Genomic DNA, 14,275 nt, shown 5'->3' on the forward strand with positions numbered 1-14,275 from the left:
GTATCACACTTTGTTAGCTATTTTTTTGGTACAGTTGGAGGTACTTCAATAAGTGTAGAGTAATGGATGGACAAAACGTATACGTTATAGTTACAATAATACATGAACGGAAGGCGTGCGTCAGAGCAAGACAAATAGTATGACCCTTTGTTATAGCTGTATGTAAATTTATAGTTCACCTATTAGCGTACTCATATAATTAATGAGTTCCCCTATGCCTTATTTATTTGTCTTATAAAATTTATTAGTTTGTATGGTGTAGTTTGACTATAAACTTACAACACACATTTCTTTGTTAGGTGCAAAGTTGGTTAGTGTGTGGCTTATGGTGTGATTGTTGGTGGCAATAGCGGCTGTTTAGGAGTAAATTATTAGAAATTGTGAGTGGCCAAGTTTTTTTGTAATATTTATTGTAAACATTATAAAACTAGATTTTTAGATTATTTTTTTGGCACCATGGGAGGTACTTCAATAAATGTTGAGTAATGAATGGACAAAACATAAATGCTATATTTACAATAATACATTATATAAGACGTCAAATAATACAACTCTTTGTTAGTTCTATATAAATTTATAGTCCACCTATTATCCCACTCATATACTTACTTATTTGTTTATCTTATAAAATTTATTAGTTCCTGTGGTGTAGTTTGACTATAAACTTACAACATGCTTTCTTTTTACTACGCCCTCTTCTATCTTCCTTCATATATAATGTTCACCTATAACCTTATACTTGCTAGTAATTATATTAACTATGTATTATAAAAGTATAATCTAAAAATCTAAATAATTACGATGTTAGCTAGTAATTAAAGTGATGATTAAAGCCGAACTACTTATTCTAGAATAAACGTTAAAACAGAGAAAATACTAGTACTTCGTCCAGAAAAAATCAATTCCTAGAATTTGTGTCAGTGAATTTTTTTTTAAAATTTGACTAATTTTATAGTAAAGAGTAACAACATCTATAACATAAAATGTACATTATATGAAAATATATTTTATGATGATCTAATGATACTAATTTGATACTATAAATCTTAGGGCTTGTTTAGATCCAAAAACTTTTTGGATTTTGATGCTAAGGGGTTCACGGCGCAATGGCAAAGGTCATTGGTTGGGGGCTCCCATCCAGGGTTCAAATCCTGGGTGCGGCACTTTATTCTGGATTTATTTCCAGGATTTTCCGGCGCTATGCATTAAGTGGTAGGCGACGTGCCCGTCGACAGCGAGGCGCCTGTGGTGACTTCGTGAACTTCAAGATTTGTCGGCTCAGTCCTTCGAAGGTGCTCATAGGGGTAGGGTTTGCGTACGTGTGTTCATAGGGGTGTGTGTGCGTGCGTGTTGAGTGTCTGCGTTGTACTATGTAATCTCAAAAAAAAAACTTTTTGGATTTTGACACTATAGCACTTTCGTTTTTATTTGACAAACATTGTCCAATCATAGAGTAACTAGGCTTAAAAGATTCGTCTCACGATTTACAGGCAAACTGTGTAATTAGTTTTTATTTTTATCTATATTTAATACTCTATGCATGTGCCGCAAGATTCAATGTGATAGAGAATCTTGTAAAGTTTTGGTTTTTTTGGTGCATCTAAACAAGGCCTTAGTATTTTTTTTAGAAAATTGATTAAAGTTTAAAAAGTTTAATTTAAAATATCTCTAAAACACAACGGAGTCTTTATTTCAAACAAACGTACCAACGCCAGGCATACGTAGGAGTATACGCTAGGGGTACTGTAGGTGGTAGGGGGCAGGCTACTAGGCACTAGGCGGGTACTATCGTGCTTTTTGGTGCAGAAAAACACGCATCCCGCTCACGCCAAGGACACGAGACGAGAGGCGGGTGTGAAATCCGGTGACCCAAGGATTTCCCGCCGCGGCACCGCAGCCAGGCTTTTTGATCCCTCCGAATCTTCCGTGCGAGCCCTCCTTTCCTTTCCCCACGCGCGGCATCCCTATCCACTTCACTGCCTGGCGGGGCCCAGAGTGGCGGGGCCAGTAGGGACACGAGAGGCGCTCGCACGACGATGAGTAGCTGCGACCTGCGGGGACGGGTCTTATCCTGGGACAGGTCCGGGTCTGCGGCCCCCACGGCCGTTCGAACTGAGGCGCGGTGAATTGTCGGGTCCCGCCGAGGATCCTCTGCGTCCAGTTTTGCTTTCTGTGTCCTCTGGTGTTGCTTCATGCTAGTGCGCTAATATGGTGTCCAAATATAGCAAAGTGTGGCAGAAGAATCTACCTGAAGATAAGATGGGGGTATAATGCCTTAGTTTCCCAAATTATAGCAATTATAGGACCATGCAAAGCTTCCACACCAAGTTACCTATTTCATTTGGTACTCAAGGCATGGATATTTCCATGTCGAGTCACAACAATAGGCAAAGACAGCATGCTCCACCGTTACATGCAAATCCATCAATTCTAGGACATGCATAATATATCAATTCTCAAGTTAATTTACCTAGATGCATCCAACTATTTTAGTGATTCCTTTGGTACTAATCAATGAGAAAGGATGCAACCTTCTCTAGATAACCGCAAGCACGCACAATAATTCTGGATTACATGCATGCATGAGGGATGTAACTAATGCTAGTAGCCCGCCCATAAGCTATAGGGCTTGTTTGACACAGCTCAACTTCACTAGTAAAGCTGTTTTTTTAGAAAATAGCTTCATGAGTGACTTTATAGATGAAGCTGAGCTGTTTTGGAAAAAGTATTTGGCAAAATAGCTTCACCAACTACTTCATACATAGTTGAGAGAGAGAAATGAGGAAGAAGCTGCAATAAGCTACTTTTTTCCACCTTCATCCAACTTATGTTTTTGTGAGAGGTGGGAAAAAAACAGCTTTACCCATGAAGCTGTTTTGGAAATAAGTGTTTGGCAAAAAAAACAGCTCACAACAGCTTACAGGCCCATAATGTTATGTTTTATGGGATAACATTCAAATGCTACTATGATATAATACGTTTTAAGAAGAGAGGGAGCAAAGTTTATCTGTGTTTGATAAAATAGCTATCAATTTCGTGAGCAAATTTATTTTCTACTCAACCAAAGCCCAAGATTTGAAATGCAAAGGCGTCATCTTTTGGTGCCCTCAACTGATGCCACTAATCCATGTTTGTTAGGTATTATTCGTGAAATATAATCACCTTTGCTAGATGGAATAAAATATGTTAATGTTCGTGATAGATAGCATGTTGGTAGATTACTTGTGTGTTTGGCATCGAGTAGAAGGAAGAACATCAACTGATGTTATTAATATTTTTAAAATGACGTGAGACAAGAGGTCACGATTAACACATATGAAAAACTAAGACCCGGAATCAAGTCACCAAAAGATAAGGGATAATAACTCAAGTGATTTGGTAATAACAACCAAAAAGATAGGGCCACCGTCCATTTTAGGCAACATGCTTATTACACGATAATTTAGGAGAACTCACGGAACTTATGCGCCACAAAACTTATCCCGTATTATAGGCAATTTTTAGATGAAAGAAGTTGTATTTTAAAAGCAAGTTTTAGCTCCGCCCATAAGCTATAATGTTTAGGGTTTATGGGACAACATTTAAATGCTACTATGATACACCTTTTAAGCAGAGGGAGCAAGTTTCTCTGTGTTTGATAAAATAGCTACCAATTTCATGAGCAATTTTAGCTGCCTCCACCAAAGGCCAAGATTTGAAATGCAAGGCGTCATCTTTTGGCGCCTTCAACTAATGCCACTAATCCACATTTGTTAGATCTTAAATGTGAAATATAATCACCTCGTGATTGCTAAATGGAATAAATATATATGTTAATGTTCAACCACTAAGTGCGATAGATAGCGTGTTAGTAGATCACTTATGTGTTCAACATTGAGTTGAAGGATGAACCCGGCCGATGTTAATTATTTTTTATAACAACGTGAGACAAGAGACCGCAGTTAACGCATATGAAAAACTAAGACCAAAAGATAAGGTCTAATAATTGCATTATTTGGTAAGAACAACCAAAAAGACTGGGGCATCGTCCATTTTAGACAACATGCTTATTACACGATAATTTAGGAGAACTCATGAAACTTATGCGCCACAAAACTTATCCCGTATTATCGGCAATTTTTAGATGAAAGAAGCTGTGTTTTAAAAATCAAGTTTTTAGCTCCGGTAACAAGATAACACAGTTGTGCATTTCTATTTTGATCCACAACTACAATGAGTGCTCCGCAAAACTTGCAGTTGAGATGAGTAGTCCGCATTTCCTTTCATATACGAAGGAGGCATCACTTCCAAGGGAAAAAAAATAGTAGCCCTGCCACTACCAATGGCCAAAAAAGAAGGTGCTCTGAATATCATCGACTTTTAATACTCCAATTTGTTTGCAATAATAAAAAACCGAATGATCGATCCTGAACTGTTAGAGGAACATACGAATCTTCCATACTGGTGCACAGAGACTCTGAGCAAAAGCATGGGTTGAAAGTACTACTACTGTCAGCCAAAGACTGCAATTAAAATGAGGCCTTGTTTAGTTTACAAAAACTTTTGCTTTTTTGCTACTGTAGCGATTTCGTTTGTATTTGATAATTATTGTCCAATCACAGACTAACTAGATTTAAAAGATTCATCTTGCAAATTACAGGTAAACTGTGTAATTAGTTTTTATTTTTATCTATATTTAATACTACATGCATGTGACCAAAGATTCGATATGATAAGAAATTTTAAAAATTTTTATGAACTTGAGAAGAAAAGCATCCTAAGGCCCTGTTTAGTTACTCGTCCAAAAATTTTTCATCCATCCCATCGAATCTTTGGACACATACATGGAACATTAAATGTAGATAAAAAAATAAACTAATTACACAGTTTGGTTGAAAATCGCGAGACGAATTTTTTAAGCCGAGTTACTCCATGATTAGCCTTAAGTGCTACAGTAACCCAAATGTGCTAATGATAGATTAATTATACTTAATAGAGTTGTCTTGCAGTTTCCTGACGAGCTATGTAATTTGTTTTTTTATTAGTTCCTAAAAATCCTTCCCGACATCCTTCCGACATATTCGATATGACACACAAAAAATTTTCATCCTCAAACTAAACAGGGCCTAATGGAAGCATCCATCTATATAGCTGCAGCTATATCTCCGGCGTAAGCAAGCAAGCGCAGGCACGCCGATGGATGGATGGAGGGATGCCTTGTCCTAACCAACTCAAGCCCAGAGCCCAACTCCCACCACCCAAATTTAAACCCACCTCCCACCAGTGCACCGCTCTCTCCGCCGGATCCCACTGCAGCGCTGGTCCCATCCCTTTCTCCAGTAACTGACATGGCGGCCAGCCCAGACGTGGGCGCCACCTCGTCAGTTTCAGGTGGTAGTCGCAAGGACCCGGGGCCGCCGCACGCGCCCGCGGTGCCGTGCTCCGCGGTTGCGGTCACCGGGGCGTCACCGCGGGGTCCGGTATAAAGCGCGTGCACACCCCCCCCGTGTCTCGCCGCCCCCACCGCATTTGGGTAGGTAGTTTTGCTCTTCTCCCCTGTCCCAGAGGCCGCCTGCGTCTCCGCTTCGTCTCACCACCCACCACCTCCTCCTCGCCGGGGGACCCCTCGCCGGAGCCCACCAGAGCTTCCGGCGAAGAAATCCGGCGGGCACACCACAAGGGGGCGGAGCAGGGGGGACGGGGGCGCGCGCGCCGGAATGGGGGGCCAGCGGCCGGTCGTCGTCGTCGCTGGTGTCGCGTCGCTCTAGGGTTAGGTAGGTGTCCGTAGCTTTCTTCCCTTGGCTTCGCTCCCCGCGGCCAGGGCTGCGCTGCCCCGGCGTCGCATTGGGGGTCCCCGGCCGACCGTCTGGCCGCGTGATCCACCCGTGCTCGACCTCCGAGAGGGTCCCGGTTCCGTGGCATGGGGGCATCTCTTCCGCCTGCTGCCGCTGCCCGCGAATTCGGCACCATTTTTGAGCTCTGAGGAGGAGGAGGTGGCAGCAGGCGCCGATCTGGTGAGCCCCCCACTCGCTTCCCGTTGCTGGTTTTTCTCGGGGATGTTTCAATTTTGGGAATTTTGGGAAGCTCTCCCTCCTCGTATCCTTGCTTGCTTTGTTTTGTGGGTGTCCTTTGCTTGCTGTATGTGATCTGAGCTGGAATTCGGTGGGCTGGCAATTAATTTCGGCTGTGCTCCGCGGAATTCCTCGTTTTGTTTTGACGGTTACCTTTGATCACAAGGGACTTGCTTGTTTGGAGCTCGTAGAGCCCGAGGCGCATTAAATTCCACATCTTCTGTGCTGTTTTATTGGGGGAATTAAACATTTCTCTCACAAGTTTTGTGGGATTCGCACTCGGATTTGTCAAATCTACTGCTTCTGATTCAGAAATGTTGACTTTGGAAGCTCACACGAACTAAATTCCGCTTTTTTCTCCGCTGCCCTATGGCTCGGTTGTCACGGATTCACAGATTTCTGCGCGTAAAATTGCTCTGATTCGTCATGTTTACCCCCTCGACGCTTCATCTTTTCGGCAGTTTTCTGTTTCAATTTTGCCTTGATCCCGGGCAATTGAGGTGCGGTGCTGTTGTCAAGGTTTGTGCCTAACACGTTATATGGTCTGGACGCCTGCAGGATGCCATCTCAAGTCATGGATCCGAGGCGCCACCTCTCCCAGTTCAGCAATCCAACCCTGGCTGCGTCCTCCTTCTCTGAGGAGCAGCTTCGCCTTCCCACTGAGGTAATAATCTGCAATTGCAGAATTGTTGCCCCAGTTATTGTTTTTTTCCTGTTTTTGTTAGTTTATTTATGCTAAGCCCAGTGATGTCTTTATTGTTTTAGTTCATATTTGACACCTATCATTTTGTCACTTGATCATCTTTCTCGAGTCTTGACTATGGCATGCACTACTTTTTTTTTCCCCTTTTATCTTTGCAGAGGCAGGTCGGATTTTGGAAGCAGGAGTCGTTGCATCACATTGGTGAGTACTGAATTTGCTTCAATCTCCCTTAGCTTTTCATTCATTTCCATGCAAAGGATGCCTTTCGGCTGCAAAAATCCACTGTGTTATTTGGGGGCATTTTGTGCATTTAACGAGTCACAACATTTTATGCATGACTAAATAACATAAATAATTTGTTTGCATGGGATGATTTTAGCTTACCCTAACTTCACCGTCGTCGTGTTGGACATCATTTATTGCATTTTTCTTTTGTTGTTTCTGTATTTAGGTGAAGTCGTTGTTTTGTGTTCACCTTGGTTTCCAAAGGATTTTTGACCTATTTGATGTCCAGGCTATCCTTTGATAAACAATCGGTTGCTGGCAGTTTCTATCTTATTATTTCTTTTTATTTCTCTGGCACTCGTGTCATACACTCTCTTTATTACCACAATGGCTCATGCATTTTGTTGTTCATTATCAAGATGTTTTCTCAAAACAAGATGTTTCTATTGTTGTCAGGAAGCAAGTCAGTTGCATCTTCTCCAATTGAAAAGCCCCAACCCATTGGGACAAAAACTGTGGCTCGGATAGATCCACAACCATACAAGCTGAGAGACCAGAAGACTGCATTTAGCCTTGAGCACAAGACTTTTGGTCAAGAGAGACATGTTAACTTGCCACCATCTCTGTGGAGAACTGATCAAGACCCTAACCTCCAATCTGATTCATCTTTGTTTCCCGACGGAAGGAGGACTAATCCAAATGAGGCCTACAATGAGAATGGGCTTTTCTCAAGCTCCCTGTCAGAAATTTTTGACAGAAAATGTGAGACAGTTTACTCTGGCACTTCCATCAACTTAGTGATTGATTGTACTGTACAGTGAGCTTGAACCATGAGAACCATTATCTTCATCATAGAAAATGCATTGAACTGTATCACATATTCCATAGCATGTATTGTGTATGGGTGCACCTTGAAATCAATAGAAAGGAATAAAAGGTACAAGAAAGGATATCAGTGAGTTTGAAAGGGAAGAACAAATAAAAAGACTTTCATCTTTTTTTTAGCATTTTTGCATCTTATTTTCGAAGGAATCTACCTGCTTTATTTTTCTTTGGCCTAAGAATCCTTTCACTTTAGTTTGGTATCGTTATCCTTTTATTTTCAGTCACATCTTGTGCAAGATTTGTGCAGTCAGACACTCCGATTAAATCATTGCTATTGTAGTAAGCAATATATTGTTCCTGTTTATTGCTTCCTAACCAGTTTTATGCTTCAATCTGTAGTGGGACTGAGATCCAAGGATGTGCTTCTACGTCAGCCAGTTGAAAAGGTTGATCCAACTCATGTAGATGAGGAGCCCTTTGAGTTAACGGAGGAAATAGAAGCGCAAATAATAGGAAACATACTTCCTGATGATGATGACCTATTATCAGGTGTTCTTGATGTTGGGTACACAGCCCATGCTAACAATGGTGATGATGTCGATGATGATATATTCTACACTGGAGGCGGGATGGAACTGGAAACCGATGAAAATAAAAAAAATACAGAAACTAATGGTGGAGCTAATGATGGCCTTGGGTTGCTTAATGGCACAATGAATGGTGAACATCCATATGGGGAACACCCTTCAAGAACTCTCTTCGTCCGAAACATTAATAGCAATGTTGAGGATTCTGAATTAAGGCTCCTATTTGAGGTACGCTGCTTTTTACCGTTTTCTGCTCAAACCTATTGTTTTTGTACAGAACATTTGTTTCTGAAGATCATTTACTCTTTACCCACAGCATTATGGAGAAATCAGCAACCTTTACACTGCCTGCAAACATCGTGGTTTTGTGATGATATCTTACTATGACATAAGATCAGCATGGAATGCCATGAGGGCACTTCAAAACAAGCCACTCAGACGTAGAAAACTTGACATACATTACTCCATTCCGAAGGTATTCACAACTCTGCCTTACTGGCTTGATTTGTAGACATATTTTGCCCAAGGATGCCAGTTTGTATGTAGTTTGCAGTTTTTAGTCTTGTAATGCTTGTGCTAATTGTCACCTTTTTCCCTTTAGGACAATCCTTCGGAGAAGGATATTAACCAGGGGATGCTTGTTGTATTTAATGTTGACCCGTCTGTAACAAATAATGATATCCATCAGATATTTAGCGACTATGGTGAAATAAAAGAGGTAAGCTATACTCTTACATTAACTACCTACTACTCCATTATAACTAGGACTATAATATCTTAAATTAATTGCAGATTCGTGATGCACCGCAAAAGGGTCATCACAAAATTATTGAATTTTACGATGTCAGAGCAGCCGAAAGTGCAGTTCGTGCTTTAAACAGGAGTGATCTTGCTGGCAAGAAAATAAAATTGGAGACTGGCCGTCTGAGTGCTGCTAGACGGTATGTATGTATTTGAAATGTTAATCTTGCTGTCCATTCTCGTATTTCATCAGCAATACTTCCTTTATTACTTTTGAACACTCCGGATTTAACCATTGATCATTTGATCACAGCTTTAGTGAACCTTTGGTTAGTTTTTAGCAAGCTGAATGATTCTTGCTTAGGCATCACTGGTATATAGTGGCATCACTTATTCTATATGACGGTACCTGTGGATAGTATGCACATTAGTTATATGCTCTGGATTTTTATTTTCTTTTCTCAAGTGGAAAATCTCTTCCTGGAGCTGTAAACATTGCACTGTTTTTATCTTGTCATGTATAGATAGTTACTTAGGGGGTGTTTGGGACTGCTCCGCTCCACGTTTTTCAGCTCTTCTTCATGTTTTTTAACCAAATGGTTTCAGCTCCATGCACTCCGTTCGAGGAAAAAAAGGTGGAGTTGTGAGAGCACCTAAAGAGGTGCTCCATAAACTCCAGTTTTTTTGTGGAGCTGCTCCACTGTGTGTGGAGTTTGTGGAGCAATCCCAAACACCCCCTAATCTTTGTTTATTTCTGTATATGGGCTCTCCTGTCCTAAACAAAACATATTTTTGTTTATTCTTTCATATTGTATTCCTAATTCTTTGTATCATATTTAGGTGTATTGATATATACTTAGTATGTTAGTTCTTTAATTCATCCAGAAAAAGAGCAATTATTATGTGATGCAACAACAACAACAACAACAACAACAACAACAACAACAACAAAGCCTTTTAGTCCCAAGCAAGTTGGGGTAGGCTAGAGTTGAAACCCAACATGAGCCCCCTAGTCACGATTTGTGATGCAGCATTCTAATTTTGATTCTATTGTACAAACTTTTGAACATGGTGGTGAGAAAAACACATAGGTTTTAATCATTGCTCTAACATTTATTTTAATGCTGTTTTGTAACAGTTTAACACAGCACATGTCCAAAGAGTTGGGGCAGGAGGAATTTGGTGTATGCAAACTGGGCAGTCCAAGCACAAATAGCCCTCCATTGGCTTCATTGGGTATGATGTTTATTTTTTCATCTTTATTGTATGTCATGTCAATACCTGCATTTCCTGACATGGAGGATTTATTCTTGAAGGTTCATCTAATATGGCAGCAATGACATCTTCTGGTCGTGAAAATGGGAGTATTCATGGTTTGCATTCTGGACTTCTCACATCAATGAGCCCGTTCAGAGAGGCTTCTTTCCCGGGTCTATCATCTACCATACCACAGAGCCTGTCCTCTCCCATTGGAATTGCATCTGCTGCAACTCATAGTAGTCAGGCTTCCCTTGGTGAGCTCAGCCACTCACTTAGTCGGATGAATGGGCATATGAATTATGGTTTTCAAGGCATGGGTGCCCTTCATCCCCATTCCCTTCCTGAAGTTCACAATGGAGCAAATAATGGCACCCCTTACAATCTAAACACCATGGCACCAATTGGTGTCAATAGCAACTCGAGAACAGCTGAAGCAGTTGACAGCAGACATCTTCATAAAGTGGGTTCTGGTAACCTCAGTGGGCACTCATTTGATCGTGTCGGCGAAGGAGGTAAGTTTGTAAATTTGGACAAGCTAATCTCCATTTTTATTCTCGACCCCATTCTCTCTCAATTCCATTCCTTAAGCATGTGTTTTGTAATAAAAATGTTAGGTTTATCAGGATTGTGACAGCTAACTGTGAAAAGTTGATCAATTAATGTATGTTATTTAATTGTTCCCTGCATGACTGCATGTGTACCAATTTTTGCAGCTATGGGATTTTCAAGAAGTGGAAGCGGTCCTGTCCGTGGTCACCAGCTAATGTGGAATAATTCAAATAACTTCCACCGTCATCCCAATTCCCCTGTGCTGTGGCAAAATCCGGGATCATTTGTAAACAATGTACCGTCTCGCCCCCCAGCACAAATGCATGGAGTTCCAAGAGCACCATCACACATGATTGAGAATGTTCTTCCAATGCATCATCATCATGTGGGCTCTGCACCAGCAATCAATCCGTCACTTTGGGACAGGCGGCATGGCTATGCAGGGGAATTGACGGAAGCATCAAGTTTTCATCCTGGCAGTGTTGGGAGCATGGGATTTCCTGGTAGCCCTCAGCTTCATGGTTTGGAGCTAAATAGCATATTTTCTCACACCAGTGGGAATCGCATGGATCCAACCGTGTCTTCCGCTCAGATCAGCGCACCATCTCCTCAACAAAGAGGTCCTATGTTCCATGGAAGGAATCCTATGGTTCCTCTTCCATCATTTGATTCACCTGGTGAGCGGATGAGAAGCCGGAGAAATGACTCAGGTGCTAACCAGTCTGATAATAAACGGCAGTACGAGCTTGATGTTGACCGCATAATGCGGGGGGAAGACTCACGAACTACACTGATGATAAAGAATATCCCGAATAAGTATGTTTTGAGATCACCCAATTTTATGCTACATTTATGTTCTGTCTCAATAATATATATATATATTTGTTCTGGTTGTCTCTTTTGGGTTCCAGGTATACCTCCAAGATGCTCTTGGCTGCTATTGATGAAAGTCATAAGGGCACTTATGATTTTATTTACTTGCCGATTGATTTTAAGGTAGTTTGAATTTAATTCATAAGCGACCGGTGCCTCATATTAATTTGGACTGTACCTGTTCATGTTACTAAATGAGATCAATCTGCTTTTCAGAATAAATGTAATGTTGGCTATGCTTTCATCAACATGACCAACCCTCAGCATATCATCCCGTTTTATCAGGTGAGAAAGTTATTCAGTTGACAAAGTGCTACTGCATTGTTGCAATTATGGTTATTTTGGCCTTTGATCAACTTGTATGGCTTGCAAAATTTGTACTTTGATAAAATATCTAGCTTGAACATCTATGTGCTATCCTGAGCCATTTTGTCATCTTTTTCAGACTTTTAATGGTAAAAAGTGGGAGAAGTTTAACAGTGAGAAGGTGGCATCACTTGCTTATGCCAGAATCCAAGGGAAAACAGCCCTGATTGCTCATTTCCAGAACTCTAGTTTGATGAATGAGGACAAACGCTGCCGCCCCATACTCTTCCACTCAGAAGGTCCTAATGCAGGAGATCAGGTATGCTTATTATGTCTTTTTTTCCTGGGTAGTTTCCCTGCTCTTGTTCTACAGTAGTCCAGTTACATTATGTATCGCTGCCCTGTGACAAGTCTTCTCTATACCATCTTAGTCATCCGTATATACCTTGAAGCCTTGATGGGCTGATGGCAGCTAAAAACATAGGTTTTGTGCAAAAAAAAGGTGTGAGGTAAATGTACACCTGCCATTTTTGCTGCATTAACTGCCCTGTGACAAGTTTTCCTATAGTCATCCTATATTCCTTGAATCCTTGATGGGCTGATGACAGCTAAAAACATAGGTTTTGTGCAAATAAAAAGCTGGGAGTTAAATGCCCACCTGCCATTTTTGCTGCATTAACTGCCTAACTGGTAATGAGTCCACAATTATAGAAAATGTAACGTCTGTGGATATCTTTTCATCTGCACTTTCATACTGTGCACCAATGAACTAAGATGCACATTTCACAAGTGGGGTAACATTCTTTGAACACTGAAGCAAGTTTGGTACATAGTTGGAATCGTACCATACTTATATGGTCCCAGTGTCTGCTTAATAATTTTAGAACTTGCTCTATTATTGTGCCTGCAATGCTTTTAAGCATATGGTTGCAATTTTGACATTTTGTTGTGATCTTTCTCAGGAACCTTTCCCTATGGGTACAAACATCCGAGCCAGGTCTGGGAGATCCCGAACTTCCTCTGGTGAAGAAAATCACCATGACATCCAGACAGTCTTGACCAACGGTGACACTTCTTCCAATGGAGCTGACGCTTCAGGTTCCACCAAGGACACTGAGTAGCTGAACTGCAGCTTGCTGCCTCGCTAACCACAAAGGCCCAAGCTATAACTTTTTGCAAACCCATTTTCAGTTCTAGTTTTCCCCCCTTTCCCATTTTGGTTTTGTTTGGTAAGTCTCCCGATCTGTATTTATTAACATCCATGATGTGGGTCACTGAAGACTTAGGTTGCTGCAAAAATTTTGTCTCTGGCGGGAAGCTATATGCAAAGAGGGTGCTACCTATTCCCCAGAATCTATGTGCTTGTTAACCTGAAGGCCGAGAAAGGTGAAAGGCGCAGGGAGAGCCTCCAGATTTTGGTCGCTGTAAGAATTAACCCCATGTTGTACAGCAGGTCCCAGTAACTTGTGCTGAGGGGAGAGTGAAGGAGTCATTTTAATCAGTTTAGTGGTGGTGTGTGTGTGTGGAGAAGAAGAGTCTTGCCTGCATTTTCTTTTGGAACCTTCTCTTGTGCCTTCACCTGTGTTGCATTTTGAGTCGAGGGCTCCTCTTAAATTGTGTGCAGAGGGGCTCGATTTTGTTAACCGGAACATGGCGCATTTGCGTCTGGATCAACCCCGGTCTTGTCTTCAGGGCACTGTCGCCGTATTTATCAACCTTCTTATGTACATCTCCATCTTCTTCTACATATAGTACATGAGTTTTGATGTCATCTATTTTGTGGCTGTTGCCTCACAAGGTTGTTTATCCATATCAACGTGTCTGTTATGCTTGCGGTGTGTATAAAACCTTCATGAACCTTGTGCTTGGTTGCTTACTATGTAAGCATGAATGCGAGCTCTATGAGTGCGTAATCCTTGTTCAAATCCTTTCAAGAGTATACCAATGTATAGGAGACGATTTTACAAATCACTAGTCTTTGGCTCTTCATAATTACCCGGCTACGTCGACGCATCCCAAAGAGGAAGAATGCCAAAGTGGGCACACGACTCGCATATCCGACCACTCCTTGGTAAATGGTTAGAAAAACGTGTCGTTTGAGATTGAGTGCAGTCAATACCCTTACTTGTCAATCAATATCTCTTTGAATATTTTGG

The 14,275-nt window shown here is 41.3% G+C and overlaps 1 protein-coding gene across 1 annotated transcript; it reads left to right on the forward strand.

The window, feature by feature from the left end:
- Nucleotides 5,481–13,929, forward strand: LOC8059600 (protein MEI2-like 4). The gene is made up of 15 exons (XM_002452124.2): nt 5,481–5,993; nt 6,609–6,714; nt 6,912–6,954; nt 7,435–7,740; nt 8,203–8,618; nt 8,707–8,865; nt 8,992–9,108; nt 9,183–9,331; nt 10,270–10,367; nt 10,448–10,903; nt 11,105–11,756; nt 11,852–11,936; nt 12,030–12,098; nt 12,259–12,438; nt 13,082–13,929. Exons 2-15 carry the CDS (start codon nt 6,610–6,612, stop codon nt 13,238–13,240), a joined length of 2,994 nt encoding a protein of 997 aa, XP_002452169.1. The 5' UTR covers nt 5,481–5,993; nt 6,609; the 3' UTR covers nt 13,241–13,929.

The sequence above is a fragment of the Sorghum bicolor genome, chromosome 4, assembly GCF_000003195.3.
Source record: "Sorghum bicolor cultivar BTx623 chromosome 4, Sorghum_bicolor_NCBIv3, whole genome shotgun sequence".
NCBI lineage: Eukaryota > Viridiplantae > Streptophyta > Magnoliopsida > Poales > Poaceae > Sorghum > Sorghum bicolor.

What these genes read in the sequence shown, in the direction of transcription:
- LOC8059600 (XM_002452124.2), top strand. Translation starts at nt 6,610, where the DNA reads ATGCCATCTCAAGTCATGGATCCGAGGCGCCACCTCTCCCAGTTCAGC. An exon ending in AATTAAGGCTCCTATTTGAG is followed by an intron (nt 8,619 to 8,706) that starts GTACGCTGCTTT and finishes CTTTACCCACAG; the next exon opens with CATTATGGAGAAATCAGCAA. An exon ending in ACTATGGTGAAATAAAAGAG is followed by an intron (nt 9,109 to 9,182) that starts GTAAGCTATACT and finishes AATTAATTGCAG; the next exon opens with ATTCGTGATGCACCGCAAAA.